This window comes from Gallinula chloropus (genome assembly GCF_964237585.1).
Source record: "Gallinula chloropus genome assembly, chromosome: 6".
NCBI classification, from domain to species: domain Eukaryota; kingdom Metazoa; phylum Chordata; class Aves; order Gruiformes; family Rallidae; genus Gallinula; species Gallinula chloropus.
The window spans coordinates 33,052,545-33,076,578 of record NC_140091.1 but is presented as its reverse complement, the minus strand read 5'-3'; the positions used below and the strand labels follow the sequence as shown (position 1 = coordinate 33,076,578).

The window sequence follows — 24,034 nt, the reverse complement described above, 5'->3', positions numbered from 1 at the left end:
TGATGGGTGCCCAATCTGACCTCTAAATCTCGGGTGAGCATGCCTTTTTTAATAAGGAATAAGAACTGATCAAAGTATCTTGCTTCCTTGGCAGCATTATAAATGTTTTTTAAAGAACAAACCTCCTAACTATTGTGTTTATATTAACTCATAATATAGAGCAGGTAGAAAATACCATTTCATAGATGCATTTTTTTAGAGTAAGTTGGTACTACAGGTAGCAATTTGGTTTTCCTCTAGGCAGTTCACCTACAGACAGGCACACTTGACAGATAACGGGAGAGCATTTCTATAATGCTATGATATTTGACATAACCCCACTACCACCACTACTACTACAGCCTCTCAAAAATCAAATACGTCCATGAGTTAAAATAGTAACAGAATGCAAGAAAGCCATGCAGGATTTTACATACAACCCTGGAAGGGTCTTAGTTTTGAGGCACAGATAAAGCACGCTTAGACTGGTCTGAATTACTGCAGTGTTCTTGCTAAAAACCATCATCTGTCTGAGATTATCCTATTTTGCAGAGAGACAGCATGCATTAATTATTAATCCTACTCCTCACAGAAATGTACTCACACAAGATCAGGACTATCCATGGTGTGACAGGAGTATTAGTGTTCTTTATCTCTAGATGAAACTCGGGACTGATTCCTCCAGTACTTTCAGCAAGTGAGCTGCTGCAGGGCAGGCCACTGCCCACAGGGCAGGGCATCACTCAGGACTGAGTCTGTTTCCATGAGCCAACACAGGTACTACACACAGTGCAGACGTCACATTTGCACACTTAGGCACTGTGGCCCTGTGCTGTGCATATACTGAAGCATGTGCTCAAGTTCAAGCAATGAATTTGGCTTCATTTACAATTGAATGCAAGTACAGGAGCTTTCACAGTGTTGGCCAAGGTGCTTGGCACTTTGCTGAGTCTTCCACACGTGCTGAGGGAGTGGTTTCATCGCTGTAAAGCGCACACTGATGTGACAGATCTAATTCATCCACAATGAGAACCTGGTGATAGGCAAAATAAGATGACAAAGCAAGCTCTTCATAGATCGTACTGTGGGACAATGGAAAGACATAGTTCTTCCCCAAAGGAATCCCATAGGTTAGCTGAGAGATCACATTTTGCTTGAAGGCAGTTTTACCTATGTGACTCTGTTGGAGTGTACATTTCCATACACTGCCTTCAGTTAAAACCACATTACTACTGAGCTGCTTTTCCACTGGGCAGTGGAAAACTGACCAAAGTGTTTTACAAAATTCTTGCAGGTTTTAGCACTCCAGTGATAAAAACTCTGCAAAAAACCCTACTGAGCTAATTAAAAAAAAAAAAAATGGTACATTTTTGCCATATAGAAAGAAGTAGCTGATGGGAGACAGCAACTCACAGCCTGGGCTGTATTTGCTACAGTAGAACCTCTATGAAGAACAAAACTAAAAATATATCATTGATTCCCCAAAGAAGAAATAGGACATGTCAGAATGTGGAAGGTTCTTCTAGATAAACAGAAAATACATTAATGTCCATAAAACTCAAGACTTTGATATAGTTTCTGGTTTAAGGTAATCTCTTAAACTACAATGTCTGTACCTTTCTGGGCAAGGAAATGGTTAACATTCTTTCTTTCTAAAACCAAAAAATGCTCCCCTGAAAAGCTGCCTAAGCTGCCAAGCACAGAGGGATAGTACTCCAGTTGGAACTCATTACAGAGACAACATAGGAGAGCTGATCCAGCTTTTTATTTACTGTAGAGGCAGAAATGACATGAACATCTTTCTATGTAGACCTAGAAAAATATGTCGGCCCTGAAGCCAAGGATCAGAACATTACCAACCCTGCCAAAATGAAATAGGTTATTTTATTTTTTTTAATTTAGCAAGATTTGGCACTGATTTATGTATGATCCCTTGGAGAAGGGGAACTATTTATACTCTTCGGAGCACAGATGATAATTGTTAATTTTCAGTGGCCCTGCATAAAGAAATAGTAGGTTTATTATTCTGACACAAGAGAACCACAGTTTTCAACCTGGTAGGGACAACTTTGTGTAAAGCCATTTTAAGTCACTTCCAGTAGGTGGAACTTCCAAGCTAAGGGTTCTCTAAGTGTCCATGTCTCTCAGGATCAGCAACAGGAAGGAAGACACAAGTCCCATGTTAAAAGTTCATCTCCCATCAAGGGAAACATAGGTAAGGACTTCTCCCACGGTTCATTTTTCCCCTGGATAAATTCACAGCACCAAGTGGTGTGTCAGTGGTGAGAACACAAAAAATAATAAGGTGTCTTGTCCTCTGACATTCTGTCCATCAACATTCCTAAAAAAAGGGTTTTACCCCCCCCCCCCTCTTACACCATCTTTCACATACTATGCACACTCATCTGTACTTCCAGCACATAATATAGCTCAGGTTATATTTCCAGATCAGATTAGGTTGCCTCTCTCTGACAGCCAGTTTGAAGGGTTAAACTGAGTACAGGACAGCAGAGGGACTCAGCTGTTGTGTAGATTTTAACCCCTTCTATGCCACCAGGACCTAATCCACTTCTCTAGTGGACCTGGACCTGGGCTTTCCTGCTGCTTCTGCCAACCACTTTGACCATTCATCAGCCCACCAGTGACTGAAGGAGAAACATGTGAGATCAGCCTGGAGAGCTGCAACCTTTCCAACAGTTACTCCATAAGCAAAGTAAAGATGACATTACAGAACTTGACTCAGTCCCTCTGGACTAGGTAAATGACATAAGAAATAACAAAAGAGTACACAGGAGACAGACACACACCACATATGAGGAAAAACACACAAACACAGAAAGGGAACAAAAGGGGACATTAGCTGGTTGCCACCAAAGAAAACTTGCTGTTCCCTCCTGTCTTCCCATCAGGATATCTGAAACTGGTCATTGGGGGTGAGGAAAAGAGACCATCAAACTAACAAGCAGAAAGCATTCCCTTGCTTGAAAATATAAGATACCTAACCTTTCTTGGTGTTCTAAAGCAGCAAATTTGTCACATCCAGCAGAGAATTATTATTTGCCCAGTAAACCTGAGAAACCACAAATAAATGACACCAGAAGCAATAAAATAATGCTACCTATTTGTCAAGCAAATGATTCTTAATTATTGCTCTACAGTTATGGAGATATATATTTATTTTTTGTATTCATATATTAATGAAAGAATCCATCACATAGTGCAAGTTTAGATACCTTAAAAAAACCCAAGAACATTATTGTATCTACTTACATTAAAAATCCTGCCACTTTATAACACTTAGCCTGAGCATGACTGCTTGTTTGGTCACCAGTTGTATGAAAGACGGTATTTGATTTTGATGATCAACTTGAGCTTCTCACAGATCACTGGCAATAGAAGTTGCCCAGAGCCCCACAATTCCCCATCTATTAAAAAACTGGGACTACAAGTACCTTTGGCACCTCTGAACCTTCATGACCTGCCTCCACAGGGCTGAGTCCTAACAGTAGCATCACAAGGATTGCAGCAGATTTTCCAGAAATGTTTAATAAGATCAAGTTGTTTCTTTCAAATAGAACTTATATGGGTTAGATATCACTGTACCTGAGCAATAATATAGCATTAAATATTGACTTGGCTCTTGAATATCTAGAACAGATAAAAGTGGAGGGTGACAGGGAGAAAATTTTCAAAAAATCAGATTTTTTAGAGTATTCCCACACAGTCTAGCTCACATCCATATTAAACAGCAACCTCTTCATACTGCAATGAATATACTTGTCAAAAATCCTCTAAAAAGAGCAATACCAGGAGTCATTCTACGAAGCCAGGTCATTAATTACTGCACACCCTTCCATCATTATTCATCACACGGATAATAAACGAGACAGAACATAAGGTTTATTTATCTTGTGATTACTTTGCCCTACAACGTCAGTTGCAGAGGTTTTATGGTACTGGTATATTCCATCAGTGGCATTGACACCCTCCCCCCAAAAAAAAAATTCAAGGCAAGAATGAATCAGAATGTTACTTGTCTAGAGGCAAACTTACAACTATCAAGATACTGAAAAACAGTCCAACTACTGCTTTAAATGCTTCTCCTCCAGGTACAACAATTCAGAAAGACAGATCAGTAGAAGTGACTTTTTTCTTAACGATTTATGCATTTTTCAATTAAAAGCAGTGTACTTTGATGCAGAACAGCACACTGCTTTGTAATTTTGTGATTACATAGCTGGCTTTCATTAATTTGGAAGAAATAGCATCAGAATACTGCTGTTTTGAAAAACATGGATAATATATATTGGAACACTGACACCCAGCATGGCACTTATCTTTACATTCCATCATCACTGGGATGGTGATTCCTAAACCATCACACTACTCTTTCAAAAGCTTTGTTACCATTTTCTTTGATACCTCAAAAAACCCCCATATTCATGTTGTTTATTCATGCAAGGGGGAAAAAAGGGTGTAACTGTATATTCACACAAATTTACAGTGAAATCTCTGCAGCTCAAATCTTGGTGATGCAGTATGGATACGTGCTTTAGAAACACTCATGAACACAGTCAGCTCCTTCAGAACGTTGTTCATATTTATTCCTTCACAAGTCAATTCTCACAGAAACAGGCTGATCAAGCTGTTCTGTATTTCTGTCTATGCAATATAACAAGAACTGGGGAAACAGATTCTGTTTGCAAGCTATCTTGCAATTTAAAATAGGACTTCAAATTTAATTAAAAACATTTTTTGCAAGATAATATCTGAAAAGTCATTATAACTAAAGCAAGGAAACACTGTCTCCGATTCATTTTTTTTAATATACAATAAAATATACATTAAGAATTCAAATTTTTAAAAAAAGGGTGTCATTAGGAGGGTATAATTCAATTAGGGTTATTTTTCAATGAAGTTTCACTAAATTCTAAAGTAGAAAGAAAACCTCCCCATCACTAGAATTTTTTCCTTCAGGGAAATTTATCTTGTACTCACAATGTGGATAATAGCTCGTTTTCATATGCATAGAGATTTTCACTTGATTACAAACTTACTTAACCAAGTTCCATTCGCTCAATCTTTTCAGGAAATAGTTGTTGTTTTTCTAAAGGGCATGTTTAAAGTTGGGGTTTTTTTTCTTCTTTTGCATTTAAACATTTAAAGCTCTTGAACTCTCAGCAATTTTGAAGATCCGGTCATCAGCCACTTACCTAGAATGGGAATTACAATGGGAGCTTACAAGTGACCTATCCTTGGGTGAGCAAGTGGCAAGCCTAAGCCCTCTGTGAGAACTTTTGAAACTCCCAGTCTAAGGAAGGGGGAAGAAAAGAAGAAACAAAGACCAAAAAAAAATACCCCAAACACTAAAACCCACAACCAACACACCAGCCAAGCCATGGAGGTTACCTCTTTGAAAGCACACCACCTAACCTGCAGCCCCCCAAAGCATACTTACTTCTGGTTCTAAAAGACCAATACAAGGAAGACCTGGGCCAACTTCACCATATTATGTGACATTCTTACCTTTTGCCATCATTAAGCCTTTTTACCAAGGTCCATTTTTCAGGGTTAAAGATACATTCCATCTTAAACTGGGAACAGTAACTTAACCTTACTCCAGAAGCTTTTTCCTACATAACGATCTAAGAATATATAATGTAATCAAATATCTCTGTCTCTTCCACCAAACAGCCTCCATAAAATGGCAGCAAAGAAACCTTAAAATGTCCCTCAATAAAAGTAACTAACCCAAAGCTCCCTTTTTGAAATAAGATTCCCACTTTCATGCTGGAAAAAAATGGAAAAATAAGACTCTTTTTTTTTTTTTTTTAAACCTGCAGATCCAGTTCCAGGTGAGGAGAGTGGACAGGCTGCAGGGGGTCTGGGGTTTTAGTCTCTTAAGTGCTGTTTTTCTTTTTTCCTCTTTTTGTGTTTTGTTTTGTCTTTTTTCTTTAGACATAACCATATTTAGATTTCATTTCAAAGCACAGTTCTAGTTTATAGTACATAAAGATACCCCTGAAGCAGAAAGTACTGAATCAGAGAAAGGAAAGCACAGCCCATCCCACAGTGGTGACATGAGTTATTTGCATAGTTGCCACAAAAGTAATAATTACACTGTAACTCAATGGGAACAATGGTAATTTCACAGTAGCTCATGTTGTTGTTATCACCCTATATCCTGATAACTGTGAAATTAATTTGTGGCACCACTGTATGTGTCAGCTTTAAGCTGTTCCCTAGGTAACATTACGCTACCATAGAGAAGGAATGCTTGGCAGTAAAATGGGTAGCAGCAGATTGATTATACAAAAAGAATCTTCCCTCTACATACAAATAACTTGGCAATCAGAGAAGATGCTGAGAAAAAAAAAATCCTCCCCACTGCATGTTTTGTTGGTGGTGGTTTTAAGAAAAAAAATATTCATGGATTTAATGGCCCTAACTCACCATTATTTCCATATGCTGTAAGGATGTGAAGGTAAAATAAAATGAGCAAACTACTGGATCATATTTAGTGCCACTGCCCCATTGTTCTAACTGCAGCCACGAAGCAGCATAAACATGCTGAAAATTTCTTCTTCCTTCTCTTAGTCATTTCCCACATTAGCCATTAAATGGCAATTTTAAATATAAAAGCAAATATACAGCACTAAGACATATTTAGGAGAGTAACAGCAGCATAGGTTATGCTTTCACAAATAATTCTCATTTCATCTGAAAGGCACAGTCCTTTCACCTCCTGAACACTGAACAGTATTTTGCAATACCACTACTGCCAAAGAAGAGCTCCACACTAAATATAAAGAACAACGCTCTGCCACACAATGCATGGAAATGCTAGTAAATTAACTGGTGAAAATTCAATGACACATTAATTCAAGGTCTGGAAAACATTAAATCATAAAATTTAAGGAGGGAACTTATTACTGATCGATAACAACAAGCAAAACCCTAAGTTTAAACCTTCCCATCATTCTGCTTGGTGCAACAGGAGGTATCAGGCTTTGAATTCAAGAAAGATCTTATTTATTTTGATAGAGTTTGGGTATTTCTTTTGGTTCTAATCCAGTCCTGTTTAGATAGCATTAGAAATGCATACTGTACTCTACCCTGTTCACTGACTGTATGTTTGTCTGTAAGGAAATAGGTGAAAAAAAAATCACAGCATGTTATATATACAGACTCAGTGGTTTAGCTGGAGTTTTGTTCCTGAAAAAGCAGCAGCATCTCAGTGTCAGCACCAGTCATCAAAGCAAACTAAGGTGTTGAGCAGATACTCTGATGCAGGATATCCAGGGACAAGCATGTTTTGTCGCGCTCTAGTTTTGATCTTGATCTCTGACTGATCCTCCTTTTGTGATTGCTACCACAAGATACTGTCCCCAGAACCCCTGACAGGTGATGTTCAAATGTCGGTTGCTTTTTTCAACCAATCCAGCACAGAGGTCTCAGAGCTCTGAAAGCAGCTGTAGGAGCCTAAAGCCAGCTTGGTCAGTCCCAAATGTGTATTCATCATTAAATATTGGCACAATCTATGCCAAATTATGTCACTGCTGAGGGGAAAAATTTTGACTGCCCTCTACTCAATTATTCATTGGAAAGGCACTCTGATCTTTGCCACTATCAGCCCAGGAATTCAATCTAATATCCTTTGCCAGATCAGCACGTGCCCTTGCTCCCTCCACACTCCTCTTCTTCCACTCCCCACTGTATGAACCAATGCTGATGCCCACAGACACTGAAATACAGACAGCATACACACCACACATTTGCAGTCAGCAAGCTCGCTACATTAACTGCATGGAGAATTTGCTGGTGCTCTGGATGCTGGTAGAAATTACTAAGGAATATCAGTACTGATTGATCCCCTTCTTCACGCCCATTAATAACTGTCCACAGTTATCTTTGCTCTGCTAGACCAATGCAGATCCTTGATGCTCAACTAAGGCAGCGGTCAGTTTTTTTCCACACTCCCAACATTACTTCTGCCTGAAGGAGCATGGGCCAAGCCTGACAGCTGGCTTTTTAACCCCTGTGCATCTCCTCTGGTCTTTATTTTCTTTTATACACTCTTCAGGTGTCGGTGCTGAAACAACTCCAATTAGTTGGAACAAACACGCCTCCTGGAATGACAAACGCTGCCAGTGACAAACAACCTTCCATTTGCTAGATCAATGCTGCCAAAGGCATTCAAAAATGCTTCAAGAAAGGGGTGCGTGTGTGTGTATGTAACTAAAGATTTTTGGAAAGCTTTAGACACCAGCAGCAATTACTGGTTTTACTGTAAGCCCAAACTCACCACCACAGCAAATAATGTCTGCGACCAAGAGGTGTCAGATACTCTTTTTAGAAAGCTGATTGAAAAATTAGTAGTGGAGATAAATAAATAAATACATACATGCCTGAGATGGGGAATTTTACGCTTATAATAATTAAATCAAAGCAGGTGCAGTCCAGCTGGTATTTTTACCTACGATAGCATTCGATAACCTGCTTGAAACTAAGTGATGTCCTCTGAGCTGTCTGCGGTTCACAACAAGAAATCCCAACACTGCTTTTAGCATGCACTAGTAACCTCTGCACCAAGACTGCTAATGAGGCTGAAGATTAACTCCTTAATTTTGAACTACTTGCTAATACTCTACAAGTGGTGGCTGTTCCTCATCACACTTGAAACCTGGAGATCTGCCACAGAGCAGTTTATAAAGCCACTCCCATTCAATTTTAAATTTATATATTTTGCTGAGGACTGTCTGAAATTGGAAAGAATATTAATGTATCTTTAAGATAATTGTGGTTGGTTGACTGCCACAGTGAAACAGAGATGCCTACTGGCTTGGGGACTGGATTTAAAATGATGTGAAAATTAGTCAAAAATGAGACCAACCACAAAAATTCTGAGATTCCTATCCCATCTTTCAGGACTTAACGGCGAAGTCACTACAAGAAAACACGCCTTGCCACCTCTGCTTTCTCCCAAATGCCAAATTGCTCATACATTACTTGCTCTCTGGGCATCAAAAAAGAAATGAGACAGTCCCTAGAGCTTATAAACATATTTTCATTTTAGATCTTATTTTAAACATATTTTTCCTCAGAAATAGGACTCTTTTTTTGAGGAAAAATTTGCATCGATTGATCAAATTAATGGAGTAGTTCTTTCTAATTTCATAAGATTCAGAAGGCTCTTGGAAAAGGAGTGTAAATGACCTCTAGCCACACAGAAATTATATTTGATTACTAAAACTACAAGGCTGTAAACACAGTATCTACAAAAAAGCTTGTTCAAATATCTCTGGAATACCATAAAGTCTCGAAATTAAGATATAAAATCTCTGCAGTGGAATGACATCAAATACATTTCATAGAACAGTCTTCGCATACGTTCAGGGAGAGTTATTAGCCAGCATGCGAAGTCTCAGAATAACTTCCCTTGCACTTCCAGCCAACTGTAAGCTTGACGCATTACCTTGGAAGAATGCCACATCTCCCGCTGTGCTAAACTTACTGAAACAAATAGGAAAGCAGCATTGCTGTGTTACATCCCTGCTTTACTATTGTGTAATTGGACCACACTACGGGAACAACACTTTATATTACAAACATTGAGTTACCATTATGAACTTGTGACTTCACACTCTCAGCACAAGAGAAATGAATTTTTGTCTTACATGGGGAAATAAATGAGTATGATAGAAAAGAAAATATTAAGAGAAGTTGCATTTCAAAGCTCTGCTTGCAGTTACAGTTTTAAGACAAAATAAATTTTACATGTTATGACATTGTTACACTAGCAGGAGATGGAATGTTTAGCAACGCCAATAGCAAAAGATTACTCAAGCCTTTCCAATTTAAGGGTAAAGTCTTCACTCTCCAACATACCCAAGTAGAATAAAACAATAAAAATTGATCACAGAGGTGGGGTGTACAGGGAAGTAGTTTTACACTTACTGAAATACATCTAATTCAACTAGAAAAGAGAGCAAAATACTTACACTGTATAGTTCCTGTGGTTACATGTCTTCCTAGATTAGAAATGGAAAAACCAGGGATTTATCCACAATTGGGTGAACAGTAGTTCCCTCCCCTCCCCTGGAGTACTAACCAACCTTTCCCCGTGGTTTTGGTCGCAGAAGAATTTATCCCCAGAACGGTGACTTCTCTGATAGCAGAATTTACCCAAGAAGGACATCATCTATAAGAGCAAATAGCGTTGTGTAAGCTGTAGGGGGGGGGTGTCTCTACAGCAAAATCGTTGGCATTAAGACCTGAGACGCAGGTAGCGTTTATTTCAGCCTGGCTCTAACCTAGGCTTGTAGGCTTGAGCAACCAACGTGGACATCCGTGCCCCTGCAGCTTGGCGTAGCAGCTGCCTGCGCTGGCTGTCTTGGAGACAGCACAGAAGGGCTCACCTGCAACAGCCGGGCTTGTAGCAGCAGCACGTCCCCTGCCTGGGCACGCACTGGTCCGCTGGTGACCGAGTTCGTGGGGATAATGCGGGGGCACCCCGCAGGTCCACCATGACTAAACACACAGGAGCTGTTTAAGCCTGTCTATGTCTATTAAAAGAATGGAGCCACATGGCTACCAGCACACAGGCATAGCCACACAGTCACAATTCACTAATGGAAAACACCCCACAGAGCCAGAATCTCTCATAAATACGTAGCAGCTCCTATTGAAGTATTTTTAAATATCCCTGTAGAGTTTGTTAATTACTGGGAGAATACTTCCCACCCCAATTAAGTATGTTATCTGAGAAGAAATCACAAGGGAATGCACATCAGGACAGAAGAGAGTTAAACATCACCAGCAGCTGCCATGCAAGTCCATCTGCAATGGGAGGACACTGTGAGGCTCAGCCCAAGACCTAACAGCCAGCCATGAGACAAGCAAGATGCTGTATGTCCCTGGGAGCAGCAACTTTTTTACACATCCTCAAGTGCATTTCCTGTTCACTAGGAAAACCCCAGATCAGCAGGAAGAACCACTCAGGAGCCCCTACAGACTCAGCAGGAAGACATGGCAGGTAGGAGAAAAAAAAAAGAAAGTGTGGAAAATTATTTTATATGTACGTATTTTTAAATAATAAAAACGCTTCTCAAAGTTTAAGTGTTTTCTTGACCTTTTGGTAATACCAACAAAAATAATAATTTTATTTTATTTTTATACATTACCAAACACAAAAGCAAGTGCTTGGTTAATACTGATTAATACTGACAAATGTGGAAAAATCTCCAGTAGGTAAAATAGCAGTAATAAAAATATTAGTAGTATTAAAAACTTCCATTAAAAATTACTACTTAATAATAGTAATAAAAGTAGTAGTATTTTAAAATATAGTGATAGCAATTAATTTATTACATTATTAAATATAATAAAAGTAATCATTATTGATAAAGTAAAGTAATAGTAGAAATATTATATACTATTAGCAATAGTAGTAAAAATGTAGTAGCACTACTTAACAATATTTTACAGAAATTTACCAGTACTAAAAGATTACTGTATTGTAATGGTGTCAGTGTAAATCAAGGTCTTGTCTAAGTATTCTGATGTAAATCACACTACAATTCTTTCCATTAAACTCAGTTTCACATGCAGATCCATTATTAGAACTTATTTGGATGGTTCCGAATTCTCTGGTGGTATTCAGAGCTGTTCAGGGTTTATCTTACATCAGCAAATGTCTTTTTTTTTTTCTGAAAAAAATTATGATCTAAAGGGTCTCTTCTAACCAGCATTAAATGCTGCAGCTTGACTGCACGAGCTAAATACATACAAATAGAAACTCCGTGGAAACATTCGCTCCACAAAGAATCACGTCCCTGCTGTAGGAAAGCACGTCCTAAACGAGCAGTACTGGGCATCCAAGATGGCAGGAGATACTGCTCAAGAATCGTTTGTTCCTTCATTCCCCACACCACCTCCTATGTTTGTCTCACTCTGCAAGCAGCTCCCTTTGTACAAAGGGCTGGCTGAAATCATAAAACTCCTCAGTCTTAGGGGTGTTAAAATTTAGTAGCCTTGCCTCAGGCAGTAGCAGTGAAAGTCTCTGGGTGTTATCCTGAAAGACCTAATGTGATCTAGGGCTTAAGTGGCTGCCCATCAACTTTTCAACAGCAAGGTCCAATAAAAAAATTTTCCTGTAAAATGTCTACGGTCCTCAGAAATGAGGATGGAAAATGGTTTCTGCAGTCTTTTGTAGCCATATAGCTAAATGTGTGGTACTGATGCTAGTAAAACTTTCTTTTAAAAACTAATTTGTTGAAAAAATCTGATACATGTTGAAGTCTTATCATAAACAGGTTGACTCCATTGGAACATTAAATTGAAATAATCTTTTCTTGCTCTCCCAAATAGCCTCAGGTAAATAAACAGGATTTAAATTCAGAAGTCTACAGGGGAAGGGCAGATGAATTTTCATGAAGTTAAATAATCTTAGGGAACACTTGCACCCACAGTTTGGAGATGCTGTCTTGTGCAGCCTGTTGAAGGTGATCCTGCTCTGGCAGGTACGGTGGACTAGATGATCTCCAGAGGTCCCTTCCAACCCCTCCTATTGTGTGATTCTGTGATCTCTGAAACACCCTCACCCCAACATACAAAACATTTCTAAGAAAACTGGTATCTTTGCTCTGTCATCCAGAGCCACAGCAGCCAGCATGATACAGTTAGGAATCTTGAGATTATGTAAAAAACCACATACGTATGTGTAGCTACTAATACTCATTATAACCAAAGAGTTCTAAACACACCATAACTGGAAAAGATGACCTGGCACAATGCAAAGACACATGCTACCTAACAAATTACTCCTCAATCCCCTAGCTTTGCTTTGTATCCTGAACTCCAGAGATGCCCATGGCAATACAAAGCCCATTGATTTCAAAGGGCACTATAAAGGATGGAAGAGAGACTACAGTTTTTGAGGCATTTGAGGTCCAAAAGAAGAGCAGATATATTTAAGATAGTATTTGTAAAGACACTGGTTTCTGACTATTCACAAAACAGAAGTTACTGTAGGAAATGGGGTTTCTTGAATACACGTGGAATGTGCTATCTCTCAGTCAACCGGCTACAGTGGACAATAAATTTGTGACTTAGAAATAAAACAGCACAAGCTTCAGCAGCTTGAATTAAAACAGTCAGAAAAAGCTGTAACACACCCAGCTTCTTGTGTACATCCCGTATTTTTATCGTGGTGTGAGGTAGTATAAGCCACCTTCTAAACTAAACCATCCAAAGCCCTGAAACATAAAATCAAATATCAATAATCTACAGACAGCCATGGTTCCAGCAAAACCACCAGCAGATTTCTTTCTTTCACTCATGTCCCAATTTATTTTTTTAATTTTTATTTAATGAACCAAACCAGTTTTCTAACTGTACAGGCTGCTGAAACTAATGTGTTCATAAGCCTGCCAGTCCATGTTGTATTTATCATCTCTAGCAATCCAGAGCTGGTTTTCCTTATTGATAATGGTAGCAAAGAAAAAATTTCAGAAGTATTTTAAAACCTTGATTTTAAAAAGTAACAAAGGGGGAACCCATAGAGTGTGCTCAAGATTCTGTAGCACAATTTTCTACCCTAACAGTTTGTGGACAAGTGGCTATTAGTCACTGAAAGGTACGACGCTGCACCCACTGCATGCCATCTTTGGAGTCTTTGTGCTCAGCCATCTGCCAGAGTGGTTTTCAAAATCTCTTTCACCACCAACATCAGACAACATCTCCTGCAGTTTGCTAAAAAGCAAAATTTTGACTGTTATCCAATTCTTTTCTTTAAATCATAAAACTAAATGGTTCAGAAACAGGCTCCCCTCCCTTGAAGTGACAGAAAAGTGGGTTTTGTTTTCTCCCCCCCTGCATTATTTTTTGGGAACAGTACACATGAATACAGCAACGATGTGTTCACCACACACAGAACAGAGCTGAAGCATCACTCAGTCACTGTAATACATACAGGAAAAAGTATGAAAAACATGCAAGATTTTACCAAAAAAACATTCATGTAAGATCTTGCATAAAGCACGCCTCAGTATGACAACAAAAGTAGTCATTGTAATGAAGGTTTCCAAAACCATTAATATTATTTGTTATTTTGCTATTTTGCTTGCTATTTTGTTCTAGATCCATATATTGTTTATATACGCTACAAGTTGTGTCATCCAGTCCTCCAATATAAAGTATCTGTGAACCTACGTTGCCCATCAGAATTGCAACAAAATTCAACATCCAGCCAGTCATAAACATCATCAATACACGACTTTAGGGCAGTTAAAGTTGCAGTTCTTAGTTTATGCTAGCTAGGTGACTAAAGGAAAGGAATTAAAAGGAAAACGATCTAACTTACCTTGATACCCTCCCCCGTAATATCTAAAGAAACAAGCATACCCTCTGTATACAGCACTAGATCAAAAATAAATTACAATTTATAAATTAAAAATGAGAAATAATATACCATATTTTGAACAATGTATGTGCAAACGTCATCTGAAATAAACTGAAAACGTAACTCGGTATCAAAATTTCTGAACAAGGTATTATGAAGTTCATATTCAACAGAACAGCCTATCTCACCATCAAGCTCAAACCAAGACTCTTTATAGTTTTCTTGATTTCTACTTTAAAAAATACATAAAACAATGCAATTGCATTCTAAAGCACAGAAGATAAACATTGCTAGTTCCACAAGATCTTCAGTATGAGTTCTACATGTGATTTGAAACAAAGGGCGAGTCATATATTAGAACCTTCTTTTTAATTGCAAAATGAAATACAAAGTGTTTTAATTCTCCATGTAAATTATACAGAGAGACAATGCAAGTTCAAATAACTACCAGAAAAATAATGACATTAATGGCACAGGTTCCTATACATGCTTGGTGTTGCAGCTCTGCACAGTGTCTGCCTGTAGACAGAAATAATTCCATCGTGGCAAGATCTAAATAAGGCATCCCAGGCACTGCTAGGTCCTGACAGGGTGGCTTGTGGGTGACTTGAGAGTCAATCAGCCAACAGAGAGCAAGGTAAAACTGCATGAACACAGAACCTCATTAATGCCACTAAACAGCTTGTTCAGTTGTAGCTACCCTTATGCAAGACTGTCTTGCCCTGTAAAGACATAGCCAGCACCTGGCCAATGCAAGTGAGGTTGACAATCTGTTTGATCTGTACTGTACACTAAGGATGACAGCAAAGTTTTAATTTTAAATCAACACTGAAAGCAAAATTAAATTCATTTCTATTAGCTACATTGCTCTTTATTTTAGAACTACTACTGAGAGTTCCCAAATGCTTCTAATATTCTGCATGTGCTCCTATGCAATACCAAATGTAACTAGCAACACTGTGTGCTGCAGCATCTGTTTCTTTCCTTATGCTATCAATAACATGGTGAAATTTATAAGATTGTCAAGATACATGTCTACAAAAGAAATTCTAAGGGGAACATGGTTTGTTCTCTTAAATTTTACTGGCTTTTAGGTTGATTTTTTTTTTCAGTCATGGATTTTTTTGTTGGTGGTGGTTTGTTTTAAGGAATATCCCTAAGCCAAATGTGGTCTAAACAAAGGTGTAAATGAATAAGCCTATATATCAAAGTAGTTTACCTAATTAGTATGTCCTCTGGGGTGAGAGGGTTTGGATGGTAGTGAGATACATCAGAGGAACATGTGCTGGTCACCCAAGAAGACATAGTGTGTTGGACTTCAAAAGCAGCACATTTTTGTTAAATACATATGAAGCAGTCACTTGTTTCTTCCCTAAAAACATGCCCTAAGCAACATTTAAATGATTGCACTGGAGAGAAATGTAAAGATAGAAGAAGGTGTAAGAGAAATTTGAACTTACTCCCTCAGTCCCAAATAAGCACACTAATCACAAGGCTAGTGGCTACTTTGGATCACTGGAATTCACTCCAAAGGATTCCACTTCCCCTGAACATGAAGGATTTATTTGAACAGATGATCTCTGAGACCTGGATCAGGAACCCAGAAGCAATTATCTTTACTCCTCCTCATTCACCTTCCCTTTCTACTTACCTGAGTTTGGTCCCATCTCTCAGAACAGCTTAAGAACAACACAGGAAAGCTGGCATACTTTTAACGTGACATTTTTCATTATTCTCATTTTCCTTATACTTCATGCTTGCATTTCTCTAACTCTACAGTTCCATATAGAGTTTACCCTCCAGACTAATGAACACTTGTGAAATCATAGAACTTCTTACAGGGCAATTTTCCTGAGTTTTGCCCAGACACAGAAACTGTTTGTCAAATCCATCTGAGAGTCTAGACCACATTAAAAGAAGCTTGATTATTACTAACCCCAGCTTATACAGTTGTCAAGACAACAACAAATGTCATCGTTAACAGTAACTGTTGCTATCAACAGGAAATCACAGCTGAAGCCTCACTCCCATGTTCAGATTATCCAAAACCATATGCAAATATGTGAATGCAAAATTCCCAATGAACTTTGGTGTCTTTTTATAACGATCTAAACAGACAAAGGAAACTTCCTTTCTCCATTCCCACTTTGAAGTAGAAAACAAAATACATTTAGATCTTCCTTTATTAACAAGGAGTCTGTACAAAAATACTCAGCTTGGATTTTTACTTTTTTTAATTTTCATCTACTAACTCAGTCAATGTTCACAGGATAGATGTACAAATGTTCACCTACAAGTAGGTGTGTTTAAAACCTCAGTCTTACTAACTTATTGCCCACTGCCATAGTGGCTTACCATCTCAGTTGACAAATAAATAACTGCAACACCAGGTTCAGATGATGTTAAACACTATGGTTTCATTTCTCTGATACCAGGTTCATGAAATCTACACTAGACATGGCCTAAAGCACATTACTAGTACGGTGTTAAAAAGTAATGTATCATCTACTGGAGTGGTTAATACTGCAAAGGATTGTGCTGATGCTTAGAAGGACCTCAACAGGTTGGAGGAATGGGCCAACAGAAACCTCATGAGGTTAAAAAAGAAAAAAAAAAAGCCCAACCCCAGGCACCAGTACAGGCTGGGGCCAACCAGCTGGAGAACAGCTCTGCAGAAAAGGCCCTTGGGTTCCTAGAAGACAAGTGGAATGTCAACTTTTCCTTGCAGCAAAGGCCAGCAGCATCCTCAGCTGCGTTAGATAAAGCACCACCAGCAGGTCAAGGGAGGAGATCCTTCTTTGCTGCCAAGCACTGGTGAGACTCACCTGCAGTGCTGTGTCTTGGGCTGGGCTTCCCAGAACAAGACAGACACAGACATACTGGAGCAAGTCCAGCAAAGGCCCACTGAGAAAATTAAGGGGCTGGAGCACCTCAGACAAGGAGAGGGTGAGATAACTGGGAACATTTAGCCTTGAGCAGAGGAGGCTCAGAGAGATCTTCTAAATATATAAAACTAGCTGATGGATAGGAGACTCTTCTTCACAGTGCCCAATGAAAGGGCAAGGAACAACAGGCACAAGTTGACACATGAAGAATTCAACAGTTATTTGTGAGAAACAGCAAAAAACCAAAACACATGCCCCTGTCACTGGGTGCTTTTGTTGTTTATTGTGAGGATGCCTGCTCACAGAGTCTGTGGAGTGTAGAGATACACAAACCTGGCTGGACACAGGCCTGAGCAACGTGCTGCAGTCAATCTTGCTCTGAGGAGGAAAGCTGGGCTAGATCAGTAATCTCTAAGTTGAGTGTGCACAAGACAATTCACTTTGATGTGGGAAGAAAATATTTTTTGTACCATTAACAAATAAAATTCTGAAAAAAGTAAGTAGCACTTATTTCATCCTTATCTCATCCTTTTAAAATTTCCATTGTGTGTGTTTTCTAAAGCACGTTAATATATTAGTACAGCAGTACATGCATATAATTTATAGAGAAGTAAGCATACACATATTAAGGATGCCTGCTCAAAAACATTTTGCTGCTGCACAATCAAAAATGTTTGGAGACCACTGGTCCAGATCATCTCCAATGGTCCCTTCCAACTTCAATGAGTCTGTAATTCTCTCTCGACAGCAACAACAGATGCCTGTACACAGAGTGAGTGAACTGATTCAGTGGAAAAAAAAAGTTCCCCCTCCTTGTCAGCTGATTTTTGCTTCTGTCCAAAATTTGTCTTTCACTTCATTAAACCCAGTAACTACCTTAACCTCATCTTCTTCTAAATTGATATTAATAATTGGGTTTGGATTTCTTCCTCACTTCTACTAAAAGTTACTTTATAGCTTGGGAGGGGCGGTGTGGTGTTTATTGGGGGGTTTTCTGGTTTTAGACTCCTCAAGGCTACTTTACCCCACTTTCCCAGAGGAACATTTACTGCAGCAGTCCACATTCTGGTTTTGCCACCTCTGAAAAGAGGTAGAAGATTGCCAGGGTCAGCACACAGTTAGCTCTGCCATTTCCTCCTCCTTGAATAATTATCTCTCCATAGCAACCAAACAAGTCTAAAAGCTCTTTTAAATTTCTAGATGAAGCTTCACTGAGGATCATGATCCAGATTTTTTTACAGTGATTATATATTAAGAACAAATTGAGCTCTGTTTAACAAAAGCTTACTTAGACAACCAGACATTACAGGTATGTATGTTATTTTTCTGCCAAGTTACTGCACAAAGTATCCAGTGAAATTCTTATACACATTCAAGGTATGTAAAGCAATAGTCTGTCCATTTATAAACTCAAACTCAAAAACTAACGTATTTTTATTGTTTACATCAGCTTTGTAGTTGTATTCAAATATAGTAATAAATAAAACATATGGAGTACATTAACAAAATAAGCAAAACATTAACTGAATTGAATGCTTTATGATTTTATGTGCAACCATAAGTACACCAAATTCTTACAATACCACTCTCTCTGCACTGAGTAATGGCAAACTACTATCAGCTCATTATCTCATTGAAAGTCTAAAATAATATGCAAATAGAACTAGAGAAAGTTCATACACTTTACGGTCATTTCAAAACCCTTCAGAAAGTTTATTTTGCATACATCTATACACATAAATGAGAAAGATGATTTTCATGCAATCCTTAATTTGAATACCATTCATTTGTGAAGAGCTGGAAAAAGAACAAGACCCTTCATGGATACTAGTGTTTGTTTGTGCAGAGCACAGTGATATTCATAGACTGGCAATGCACTGAAACCCACAGTAAATTGACCATTTTTCTCAAAGAGAAAGTTAAAATAGAAGGTCTCATTCCAAACAGGAGAACTGGGAGAAAATGTTCATTGTATCTCTCATCTGACAGACCAGTAGTACCACTCTGGGAAATCAGAGAGGATTTGGACAGACTGCTCACTCAACTTAAGGCTCATCTGAGATCCACATATCAGCTGCTCAGCTATCCAACTAGGATTTTTTTTGTTGTTGCTGTTTTCATGCCCACATGATTTTAGTGTCTTTGTGCAATGTGCAACCCTCTCCACATGCCTGTCTTACCAAGAGGAGGCAAGTATCTCACAATACCAAGGCCAGCAAATCTGTGTCCTCCCACACCTGCTCTGATGCCCGCTAGAGTTATGGGAAAGCAAAGTGAACTTTAGCCTCTCAAACTGGACCATTTGGATTGCATATGCTACACATAATCTTGGGATCCAAGTAGAAAAAAGCAGTCACTGAGGACATGGGGTGCCTATCCAGCAGTTGAAAGAACCATACAGACTCAAATAACAAGTGTCTTTTACACATATTTTGAAAAATAGGTGCACCTACATGCATGTACCTCTCTAAATAAACAGTTTGTACCTTTTATGCATTACTCAAGTACATTATAAAAACATACTACAGTCTTAATTTTGTAAGTCAGATATTTACCTCCATAAAAACAACTAAGAAAAAATCAACCATATAATATTGACCACAATTAGGAGAATTCCAACACTGAACAGTATCCGTCGCATTTCACAATCAATAACTATTTCTCAGAATGGCTTATACACTAACAGGAATAGCCAAGATATAAATTTATGAGATAGTAAAGTGCTTTTTATTGTATGCACAGCATAGAACCATGAGAACCTTCTATAGAGTCCTTGTAACAGAAACATGACCTTTGAAATGCCAAAGCTCCCTTTGCTAACGAATGTTTATCACCAAAGAGCTGTCAGCTCCAAGTTTTTTAAAAGATTAACTCTGCTGATTCATGTATTGCAAAACACCACAAACCTACCCATGGAACGCTGTTACAGGAGAGCAGAAACTTGAAACCCAATTTGCTGAAAACACTAAAAGTAGCTTCACATGTCAAAAGTTTCCCAAATGCTTATTTTAAACCACTTTCCATTTGCCAGCACTATGCAAAAAATGTACATACACAGGTGACCAACCACATACAGAGAAAACCCTAAATATGTGAGGCCAAACAAGCAAAAAGCCAGAAATCACAATTAGAAAGGTGAATGCTATTATTTTTACAGCTACTTGCAGCACTAGTAGTTGAAATATTCAGAAAGAAAAAATTATAATTTTGGTGTAATAAGAAAGGCTTCAAGAGAGGCAGGTTGCATTTCAAGTCCAAATACCTTCACAAACACTTATTCATAGCAGCGTAAGTGAGGCAAGAGAGTCAGTCATGAACATAAATTCAGTCTCATGCAAATAAAACCATTCGTACACAACCATAAATTTAAAGGGATTATGAACACAATCAAAACAAATGGGTGCAATTAGTTTTTCAAGAAGATTCTCAGTAATTTTTGTGGCTGTTTTAATTTTTCCCTCTGCTAACGCAAGTCTAAGAAGTTCCTCTGCTACCAGGCAAGTGAAAAGCAGCACCACGTTTGCATCACTACATTTTCTGATCCAACTTGCAAAACCTTTAAAAGCACAGGTTACTATCATTTTCTAATCCACAGATAATACTATAATTAACATCTTCCTGATTATGCAGTGAGTTACTTTTGAAAATCTGTCATGGATTCTGCCACCGTTCCGCATAGTAATCACCATTCCCTTTTCCCAGTACTATAGCTGGCAAGTTTCTTTGGAGTCCGGTACCCAGGCACACTGCAGTGCAAGTAAGGGTAACAGAAGATTCATGTACTGACTAATTTTACCCTCCTAATCAGTGTTAAGTGCAATGATATTAGGATATTAAGCAAAAGATACATCTCTACAATATATGAAGGACCAGATAGATTTTTAACGTTCAAAAGCAAAGCCAAAATCATGTAAATCTGATTCAGAGTACGTAGGAACTACATACATAAAAATCAAATCCAATTTAAAAGCAAACACCAGTTTGTTCAAACAGCATTGTACAATCGCCTTAACACTTACAGAATTTAGATGAACAATATTTTCATTCACTCACAGTTTAGTATAAATATAAAGCAAGGCACCCCTTAAGCATTTTAAATAACAAATTAAACATTTACGTTTTTTACTGTGCAGTCAGGCTTAACATTTATGCAGCTTCAAATCCAAAGTACAGCCTCAAGGGAAGCCTCTCCACTGACAAATTAATACCTTAGAGAATAGAGCTGAATGGTGGCAATGAACTCATTTGTTCCCCCAATAATGAAGAATGACTCTTTCTTTACCACATCTGTGACTGTTGCTATGGTGACCCAGACTTACCTCATTGCTTCTCGAAGTGCTCCTCGCTCACTAAGAGTCGTGTGCTTGATGTCATCAAAATTATTTTCTAGTTTCTCACAGTTCTGCAACAAACGGGTAAGTCCATGTAAGGCTCTTAAACAGTATACTGTACATGTGTTCACGTTATTCAACACCATGCAAACAAACTGATTTATCTTATGTAACCTGAAATTATGCATTCTCTTTTAATTACACAGGAGTCATTAAAAAGACATTGAGAACTCAGAAACAAAGTAAACATGAATCTTATTATATGGCGGTCATGGAAATCATCTCATAAATGTTCCATAATGAAATGTATAGAGCTTCTACTTTTCTCTTCTTTGGGAAAAAGAAAAAAATCATCTTTTTTTTTTTCTTGATCAGAATGCAAGGCTAGAAATGCAAGGCTATTCACACAGAGGGAGAACAGAAACCTAAATGTGCACTGTAGAATTATAATAAAAGTTATAAATTCTGTCCCAGTGAAACAGGCAGCGTTGTTGGAACAAGCCCATCATATTTAATTCATATTTAATTTTTAAAACATAACAGAAACTGAAAAGATTCTTTGTAGACACCTCAACAGCCTAATGTTTTTTGTGGATTCTAACGTTTTTCCAGCTTGCCAGTGTTTCTCAAGCAATACGAAGCCAACAATTTTGTGACGATAAGTGAAATAAAACGTTGTTATATTCTGTTAATTACTATCAAATGCCTGCCTGGTTCCACTACTCCAGAGTGCTGATACTTTTCTTCTACTCCCATAAAGGCAGCAAAATTGATTCAGAAGATGCTGGGGAGCACAGAGATTTCTATCTTGGCAAAGTGAGCGTGAAATACCAGCAAACCAGAATTCCTTGATCATCTGCATCCCTCATAGCATTTCTACATTCTCCTAAGGCTTTGTCAGCACAGGAGGCTCCCGGGTTACCCCGGCTCCCGCAACACCTTTCTCCAGTTCCAAAGCGTACCTCTGGGAGGCAGGATTCTGCCGTGCGGGTGTCGGGGGAACCCCAGTCTCCAGCCGAGCAGCTACCACCGCGAACACCCTGGAAGGGAGGCTCGGCTGGCTCTTTATGCAGGAGAGCCAAAGAAAGGACGGGCACTATTATCTGGTCATATTGCTTTCACGGGCTTTAATAGCTGAATTAATTTTCAAGTCCACATCTCGCAGATAGTTATAACAAATACAATCAAAGTTACCTATTGTTATTTCTTCTGTGCATTGATTCTTTAATTTTACAATTACATTCAATTTGAGGCTACAAAAGCATTACCGGAAAGGAAATAATTAGATATTTGTAAATGACCTAAAAAGATATTTTAGCTTATACAATTAACATTTAAAACATTTTTTTTTTTTAAATAAGATTATAGGCTTTTTAATACAGAGTGTTAATTCTTTAACAATACATTTCTGAGCAGGAGAAATGAGCAGAGCTACATTTGGAACTTTTTCAATCTCTTCTCTCCCTTATAAAAAAAAAATGCATGTCTTAAGTATGAGTAGTAAATCTTATCACTTAAGTATGAATAGTAAATCTTATCCCATGGCTAATCTGCTATTTTTTTCTTTGTTTATAATACAATCGGCTCTCCTTTACATGGCAAAATCCTTACTCAAAAACTCTAAGGGATTATGTGAGAAACACAGGGAAGCTCTACAATGAAGTATTACATTATTTAGATCAGCATACATTGACCTTCAGGTCCAAGCACACACAGGCAGGTCAGTCATTTAAAATATGCATAAGATATCCAAATCGACAATACTGATTAATAAAGAATTCCTGATACTTTCAGTTTAGTACTGCTGTATCTCTGCAAGCAAAAATCAAGCCTCCCATCCTCCAGGAAAAGCAACCAAACGAAACACCATTTGGACTATTGTTCCAAGCACCGAAAGAACTAAAGCCAGTGTTTTAACAACCTTGTGCCACCAGCATCTTAGGACAAGTTCAAAAATCTGAGCATCACACAGTTCGTTTCTCTTGACCTCGTGGTGTAGAACATGTAGAAACAACAGAGAGCCCAAAGCATACAAGATTCCTATCAAACACAACTAAATCTTCTCTGTATCGTACAAGCTAAAATAACTGATGCTCTCCACGTGGAACATGCTGAAAAGAGTAAGTTCAGTTGGTATTTCTTCTATGTCTACATAGACCATACTGTGTTAATCAGGCAAAGGGCAACAAAAGGGCCCATATCTGAAGAAAATGGTGTGATCATGTAGCTTTACACACACAAATATTCCATCTTAACTATAAACCCAAGGTGAAAATGAGTAGATAACCCAGAATGAAAAAATGGAACAAATTTTACAGACTCAAATAATAGATGGGGTACCCATTCATTTGGCAAGAAGATGAACTTCTACCATTTCTGAGAATTGTTTCCAGACAATATCTTTCTCAGCTACTTTCAACCAAATAGCTCTCAACCAA

General features: G+C 38.3%; 1 protein-coding gene across 1 annotated transcript in view; it reads right to left on the bottom strand.

The window, feature by feature from the left end:
* The window catches only part of DPYD (dihydropyrimidine dehydrogenase), a gene marked incomplete at its 5' end in the record, with an annotated part of 351,370 nt that overhangs the window by 283,569 nt on the left and 43,767 nt on the right, over window positions 1-24,034 (bottom strand). Inside the window, one exon of the mRNA XM_084266073.1 lies at window positions 21,585-21,667. Within this exon, the coding sequence (XP_084122199.1) occupies window positions 21,585-21,667 (83 nt within the window). The remainder of the gene's footprint in view (window positions 1-21,584; window positions 21,668-24,034) is intronic.